Below are 7,950 nucleotides of genomic sequence, written 5' to 3' on the forward strand. Positions count from 1 at the left end.
CTCTCAATCACCTGGCTCCATTCTCTACCTTTAACCGGATCTGGAACTTCTCAGACTCTTCCACTCTTTAGCTTTAAATCAGATTAAAAAAATGGGAGGGAATGGAGGAGGCTTGGGTTTTGTTGGTGGTGTGGGGTTTTTTGTTTCTTTTTTTCTGTTTTGTTTTTCTGCTCTGTTAACTCCTGCTGAGTTAAATCAGCTCAGAAAAGAGGTATTCTTAAGATAAGTAGCAGAACACGTCACCAGTCCAGGATCAAGAAGAGACAAGTGGGAAGGGACAGGGGAACTGATGAGCATAGACACTGATGCAATGAACTGTCAGATCAAACCAGACTATCTAAATCATCAGGAAGTTTTACTCCTCACTGAATCAAAATGTCAATAAGCCCATAGAAGATTGGAGTCAGCGTCTGGTACGTTCAAAGACATGTAGCAACCTCTGATTTAGCAGAAAGACTGTAGAAACGTCTTCCTGGCTAAAGTAGGGTAAATAATTTCTAAGAAATTCAATCTTAAAACATATAGAGGAAATCCATGAAAGATTATGTTTCTCCAAAGCACAGAAAAAGACAGAGCACTCTTCTGCTTGGAGGCAGAAAGCATCTGCTGCACGAAGCAGGGAAAGACCTTTTAGGTTTGATCCTAGGTGTGATTTTTCCAACCTTCCTTTAGCTTATGTATTATATAAATATTTGTAATTGTGTTGTGTACTGCGGGTGTTATAAATACTTCTATTCCTATTTTACCTTAACGTAGCTTGAACTAATGCAATACTACAAAACTATTTCTGATCACGGAGAACTGCATTAAGTCCTGACATAACTCTACAAGCTAATCAAATTCTAACAAAAGGAGTGACGCAGTCTTTGTAAACATAGGTGCATTCCTCCTAAATTGATCCTACCTGACCAAGTCGGACAAACTCTGCTTGCCGAGCTTCCTCTTTTTTCCGTGTTGATTTTGGGGACTCTGGTAACACATCACTGAAGGACCTTCTATTGAGCATGTTCTAAAACAGAAAATGTTTCTTTTTTAAACTGAACCTAAAGTTTTCATAATCTTTTAATCTGAATTAACTCAATGTGATATCATTTAAATTTTCTGTCTTTTTTTGGATATTTTCCTGTAGTGATGAATCTAACTGTATAGCTTCTCAGAGAACAGAAATTGCAACTCTTCCAATCCTTGAGTGCTTTACTTTCCAACTTGTCATAGTTTATTACTGTCACGTTCTATACAATCATAACAAAGATCGCAGACATGAATATATGGACAAAAAAGTTTAAGCAGATCTATTTAGCTGAGAGAGACAGACAGTAGGAAAAAAATAGCACCTCACTAATTTTACAAGTATTGAACTTCTTTTTAGTTAGTTAAGAATCACCATAAGAGTAAGTCGTCATCATGTAAAATGAAGTTATCTCATTGTTACCCAAGGGTAAAAATGGTCCAAATTTACACATAATGGAATGAGTAAGTGCAGTTTTTACGTTGACGAGACTAATACCTATATTTGCAGAGCCTAAATTTCCTATTCCCTTGCTGCAGGTAAGCTTAAACAAAGTATGACATTGTTATGCTTCTCCTCACACCCGATTTAAACAAATGTATGAAGAGTCCATCCTGAAAGGACTGTCTGATCAACTTTCATACAACTGTAAAACAAGTTATATGACAAATGGTATTTAGCCTAGTGTATGCAATTCAGTGCTCATTAAGATTACATTTTAAAGCAACAGAACATTCAATCTACTAGTGAGAACAGGAGAGCACATGTGAGGGATGCAGAGACTTCTGACTTATATTTACCTTGTGTAGATCAGGCATCAGGTCCTGGTACAACGAACGGATCAGCATGTCTAGAGTGCGTTGACGTTTCTGAGAAAATGTTGGGGTTTCCAAAGTGGCTTTTTCCCCATTTATTACTAAAATATTATGGAAAAGAAGAGACATTACCTAAATGAACTTTGACAACTTCCACTGACTCTAGTTTGCCTCTGTACAAAACTACCTGTCTTCCCCTTAGTAATTTAGAGTTGCCTCCTTTTTGCATGTTTTTTAGTGAATAATGATCCCTTAAGCTTAAAAGGGAAAAATTAGTAATAGGAGAATTCAACATGGCATCCCAATAACCTCCTAACTAATAAAAAAATTAAAGACAAACTGCTAATCAATTTAAGTACTAAATTAATTTAAATATGCGAAATGAGCTATTAGTCAAGATCCTGTCAGGTAAGCATCTAATTGCAATCATCACAACCAGTTCTCAAAGATTTCTTTCTCGTTGATTTAGAAGGGCAAGTAAAGGTCAATGAAAACTGGAACTGAATCATTACAGAATTAAAAAGTTCTTAAAGGTGCTGAAAGGCACCTATGCAACATGCATTCAGAAAAGCTTATGTTTTCAGAGCTGCTAACCTAACGCCTTCCATTACTAAATATCGAACAGCTTTATAAATTCTTTTAGATCTCCAAGTCCTTTAAGAAAATGCAAAGCTAAACATGGCTGCACATTCTGCAAATGTAAAAGTCAGTTTTTATCTAGTAGCCTGCAAAGCATCATTGCATAGAAGTTAAGTTTTTTATTAGTCTGACTGGAACAGTTTGATGGAACTGACATCCCACCTACGCTACAGATTTGAAAAAAATTCTATACAGAACAGCAGCATACACAAGAAAATGTGTTTACATTTTAAGCATCATAAATTTCAATTTATTAAAGTACTTATTAAAAAAGTGTTTCTAGCAAAAGAAAAACTGACTTACATTTCACTAACACAAAATCCCTGAATTCCTGATGATTTGTAAACACAGGTGGGGATGGAAGGGGAGGCCCAAATAGAGGAACACTTTCTTCTGAAAATATTTTCAGCCTATTGAAAGAACAAATCTTTATCTATATTCAAAGTCACATTCAAAACCCACTGTTTTTACAGACACTATTCAAACCAGAAGAAAGAACTGGAAACTGTTATCTGGGTATGTCTTAGGTAAGAACTCCCACGGGTCTAACAAAAAACATTCACTTGGAACCATTCACTAGAGCAAAATTCTGCTTCCTTTACACAAACTAGTGCTGGGACACTAACAATTACAGCAGAACTTTGCAGTTCTATTCATAGAACAATGCTTTTAGTGGCACTACTAAAATCTAGTCCTTTTCAAAAAAGCTGTAAAAGAACAGTTCTTCGCCCTCAAAATATGTTCTCCTTATAGATTTCTACCTTACCTATGCATTCACCACACACATTAAATATTTGATTCTTTCTGAAAAATAATGGCTTCCTACAGCTGAATCTGTATCTCGGGAATAGCAAATTCATTTTCACTGAGGAAGAAAGAGTCAGAATGACTTCCATGACAGCTGGACCAGCTGAGTTCTTTTGATCCATAAGGAATCCAGCATAGCAAGAATGAATGGCAGGTACAAAAACCGTGCATACAACATGCTCAGCAAGCCGTAGCTTCTTTAAGGTAAGTAATCATTCCTTGGTATTTCAAGTGACAGTCTGCACAATTTTCTTCACTGTAAGATACAGTCAGACAAAGATCTTCCAAGGGGTATGTGCAGCTGACACAGGTCGCAGCAAGTTAAGCGGTAAAATTGTAGATTCAACCCATCTCTACTGTCTACAGACCTCACAGTGGCATTGCATATGAAACAAGGAAAATTTGTCTCAAAAGCCTAGAGTATTCCCTGTTTCTTTTGACTGAAATTTTGGCCATTTGGAAGACCGTCTTCACAAAAAAATAACAGAAGGAACAACAGTCTCATGCGGGCCTAAGGTAATTAGGCCAAGCTGAAATAAACAATAATGTGTTAAGCCTGTCATATAGCGTAAAAATACAAGACTGGCAGAATGAAGCAACTAAGGAATAAGATGGACTGATCTAGTAAAAGCAGTCAGTTATTCAGAGCAAGAAAGACAAATTTATCTCATTTACTGCTACTCATTTTTTCCCCAGATAAACAGCAATGTAAGAAGCAATTACCATGGCTAGCCCATCTACTGACTATCAGTGTACAATTAGGAAAACATTCACTTCTTAAAGGCTAATGAGGGATGTATGCCTAGGTTTCTGTCCCAAAACAAGAAGAAAAGGAAAGAAGTAACTGAGTTTTCACTGCACACTGGAACCATGAACATGTTTTGTGCCTCTCACAAACCTGGGAATGCTGAAAAGCAGAATTTATGAGGACAATCAATTGAAAAAAAAAAAATGCAAGGAGGTGCTCACAAAAATCTTAGAGCAAAATGAAACTACTCCTTTTTTTAACTGCACTACAGACGTTTTCCAAAACAAACCTTAGCTATAAATAGGATGCGGGGAAAAAAAACCCCACATATACAAACTGAAGTATCATGCTGTTGGATTATTCTCTCGAGTTAGATTTAATGGCATGCTGGAAAAACATAGTAATATAGCTTTCTCTTATCTTATTGAATCAAGATTTAAGTTTCTTAGCTATATTGGAAAAGCAGGTTATTTCTAGTGAAAAATTCTTTTGAGATGTACTTGTCCCTATATATATGCTCAGTATATGAACGGTAGGCGTGATCCAGGAAGTACCGATCGCTACTTGGTTATCCGTCAGCACAGGTGGTGAGCAATTGCATTGTGCATCACTCATTTTGTATATATTATTATTATCACTATTTTCTCTTTTCTGTCCTATTAAACTATCTTTATCTCAACCCACGAGGTTTTTTTTTCACTCTCGCCTCACCCTTCCGATTCTCTCCCGGCCCCCCCGACTTGGGGGCGGGGGGGAGTGAGCAAGCAGCTGCGTGGTATTTGGTTGCCTGCCAGGTTAAACCACGACAGTTCTTTTTGGCGCATATTGAGTGATGCACAATGCAACTGCTCACCACCCACGCTGACCAATAACCAAGTAGCGATCAGTACTTCCTGGATCACGCCTACCGTTCATATACTGAGCATGATGGTATAGAACACCCCGTTGGCCAGCTGGGCTAGCTGTCCCGGCTCTGTTCCCTCCTCCCAGTCTAGCTTGGTAGCTTCCTGGAGGGTAGTTGGCCTTGACAAGGAACTTAGCAACAACTGAAAACATCAGTGTGTTATCAACATTCTTCTCATACTAAATCCAAAACACAGCACTAGGAAGAAATTTAACTCTATCCCAGCCGAGTCCAGGACAGGCATGTACATGCTTTGTCTCATCTCATACTCCACACCAAGAGCAACAAGGATGTTGTGAACCTTCTCCTGCAGTATGCCCCAAAATAAAGACTCCCAAATATTAAGGGACTCAAAGAAAAAGGTAAGATAGGAGAAAGCACACATATTTATCAGCAAGCTCTCTTGAAGAAATCCAGTTAATATTAATCCATTTTCTTCTCGCCTTCACATTCTTGTGCATTTCCACATTTGCACTGCAGATGATTTCAAGTAACATTCATAAATGAGTAGGTGGAGTTGCAGTTGCACAAAAAGCACCAAACTCTTACTCCTAATGATCAAGTTTTGGAGCTAGGCAAGAAAGCTTAGTCAGTCCTGTATCTTTGAGATACAAAAAGTTCCAGTAATCTATAATGCAGCAAGAAGAACAGATTTTTAGATGATCGTGAAGATTGCTCAGCCTATGAAGCATAAAAAACTTCCAAAGCAAGCCAGAATTTACATACGTTGGAACGGTTGGAACTATGTGATTGGATCTCAGCAGCAGCTTCTGAAACCATGGACCATGGCTGGTATCAGTGGTCTGTATGGTGCATTGAGGGAGAAGCTAAAAAAAAAAAATGGCTTCTACACTTGTACTATATTTCTTAGCTGTCAAAGTGATACGGGTTGTTCAAACACCAGCACTAGTGCCAGGTGATCAGTTTCAGGGATATTGCTGGTCTCTTTCCCAATCTGCCTGAGTCCTCAGAGTTATGGAATTGTCAAGAAAGGAGGAGGCAAAACTAATCTACCTAAGAACCCTGTATTCCTGGAAGCCATCTCCAAGTTGTTTCTTTCTCTCCACTGCAAGCTAACTAGTACTTCACCTCAAAGGAGCAGACCCAATCCTGTCAACCTTCAGCTTCATCCTGCAAATGTGGGGTAGAATGATTTGCAAACAGTTTAAAGTTTTGCTAAGTAACAGCCAATGTCATGCAGGCTCACACAGCCATTAGAAATTTGCATTCAAAGCCTAACACATTGACTTCACCCTTCCATCTTGCAAAGTTTTCAGCTTTGAGTGTTGTAGACACACACACATTCCAGTTTGAGGCATAATCTTAGTTTCATGCCCTGAAATTTCCTTTCTAGTGCTGGATAAACCAAACATTTTGGTTTTCTGATTATAAATTCTTTAGCTATGAGAGACTTCAGCATCTAAGCTGGCAGTGATTTCAAACCTAACCAATCCTCTCCTCAGGCATATATCCAAAAGAGAACACAATTCTCCCATTTCTTTTTGACCTAGTCTAAGTAGTAACTGACTTAGCATACTTTCAATAGAAGAGGGATCACTACAGACATTGCTAGTACTTTGTAAATGAGAAATAACAGCGGCAAGTCTACCTCCTATACTGAGAACTGCTGCACACACTGTTAGCTAAAGGGTGGCTCTTTTATTTCTCTTTACTGCTTATTTGGCTCAAGCCCAAGGTGAATCCCTCCCATACACTCGGACAATGACATCCCACTGACACACTGCTTTTTCAAGACTGACAGACATCTCTGGCATCTCACCATTAATCTCAAGACAATAGTTGGGATTAACTATTTGGTTCAAGCCACTATGTTAATTAAAGCCTAGGCACGAGGCTGCAGAAATGCTTGCTTTTCAGATTCTGGTGAGACCTAACAGACTCAGACTTGGACAGCATATGCCTCCAAGTGTGAGGGTCCCAAGGCTAACTAAAAAACAGATGAAGAACACATTATTTACCAGCAAAATTCCACTAGATTTTAAGTACATGATGTCCAACTGTACAAGTACTCTATTAAGATCCCTGAAGATGAACTGGTTTGCTTAGCTACAACTGAACCCAGACCTGTAAGGATCCGCAGTCCATGGCTATGACATCACATCTAATTAACTTTCATCATACACATAGTTCACCATGTCATTGATCTCACCAGGTCAGAATGTTCCAGGCATATCTTCCATCACTTTGTTACACTTCATCTAAAAAACTGTTTTGTTTTGCACCCTTAGCTTATGCCTGTTCCAGAATTTCATTTTTCTGATGGTTAGAAACATGCAACTTATTCATAGCCAGTTTACAGCCATCTGCACCCAGGTCCATATCGCTCTTCAATTTCGTAAGTTCATTTGGCTTCCTGGCATACAGACAGGCGGACGATACAAAATGTTTTCCTGTTATTTCTAAACCATCAGAAATTCAGTGTGAAGTTATTTGTTACAATTAGCACCTACCTGTAACTATCATTCTGCTTATTGTATCTCACTAAGGCAAAAATATCTGCCATGCAGTTAAGGAAGTTAATCCAATACTAATGAAGGTCACATGTATATTAATACACTTTTTTTTCCTGCAGCAGATGGCAGATTTAATAAAGGTAAAATATATTAATCAATGTAAATACATAAAATATTCTAGACTATACACATTTTACTATTTATAAAGGAGGTCCCATACAAAATTTTATTGTGTTTGATCAACAGTTTTAAAAATTGAGCTAGTACCACAAATACAGTCTTCCTGCCATTATATGAAGCATAAAACGTGCTATATAGTTGTGTTTTCTGTGTGTGTTTGATAGACTTGTGATCAAAAATTCTTTTAGTTGATAAAAAAAGTACGGATTCTGAACTTCACTTATACCGAAACTTCTATTGAAGAAAAGATTCCAATGAAATAATTTAGCTAACAGAATTGTAAGAAAATAAAGAGGAGGATTTAAAGTGAAAGTACACAAAAATGTATTACCAGTCTTGATTCATAACTTTGGGCAAATGTGGGCAAAAAAAAA

At 37.8% G+C, this 7,950-nt stretch overlaps 1 protein-coding gene across 1 annotated transcript; it reads right to left on the reverse strand.

The window, feature by feature from the left end:
• Positions 1 to 904: 904 nt before the first annotated feature.
• LOC104080239 (GTPase-activating Rap/Ran-GAP domain-like protein 3) lies at positions 905 to 2,873 on the reverse strand (the record flags this gene model as incomplete). Its single annotated transcript, XM_009582558.1, has 3 exons — positions 905 to 1,009; positions 1,810 to 1,925; positions 2,767 to 2,873. Coding segments are annotated over 3 exons (328 nt in total), but the record flags the coding sequence as incomplete, so codon positions are not given.
• Between the last annotated feature and the right edge of the window lie 5,077 nt (positions 2,874 to 7,950).

This window comes from Fulmarus glacialis, unplaced genomic scaffold (genome assembly GCF_000690835.1).
Source record: "Fulmarus glacialis isolate BGI_N327 unplaced genomic scaffold, ASM69083v1 scaffold35237, whole genome shotgun sequence".
In the NCBI taxonomy this organism is placed as follows: Eukaryota; Metazoa; Chordata; class Aves; order Procellariiformes; family Procellariidae; genus Fulmarus; species Fulmarus glacialis.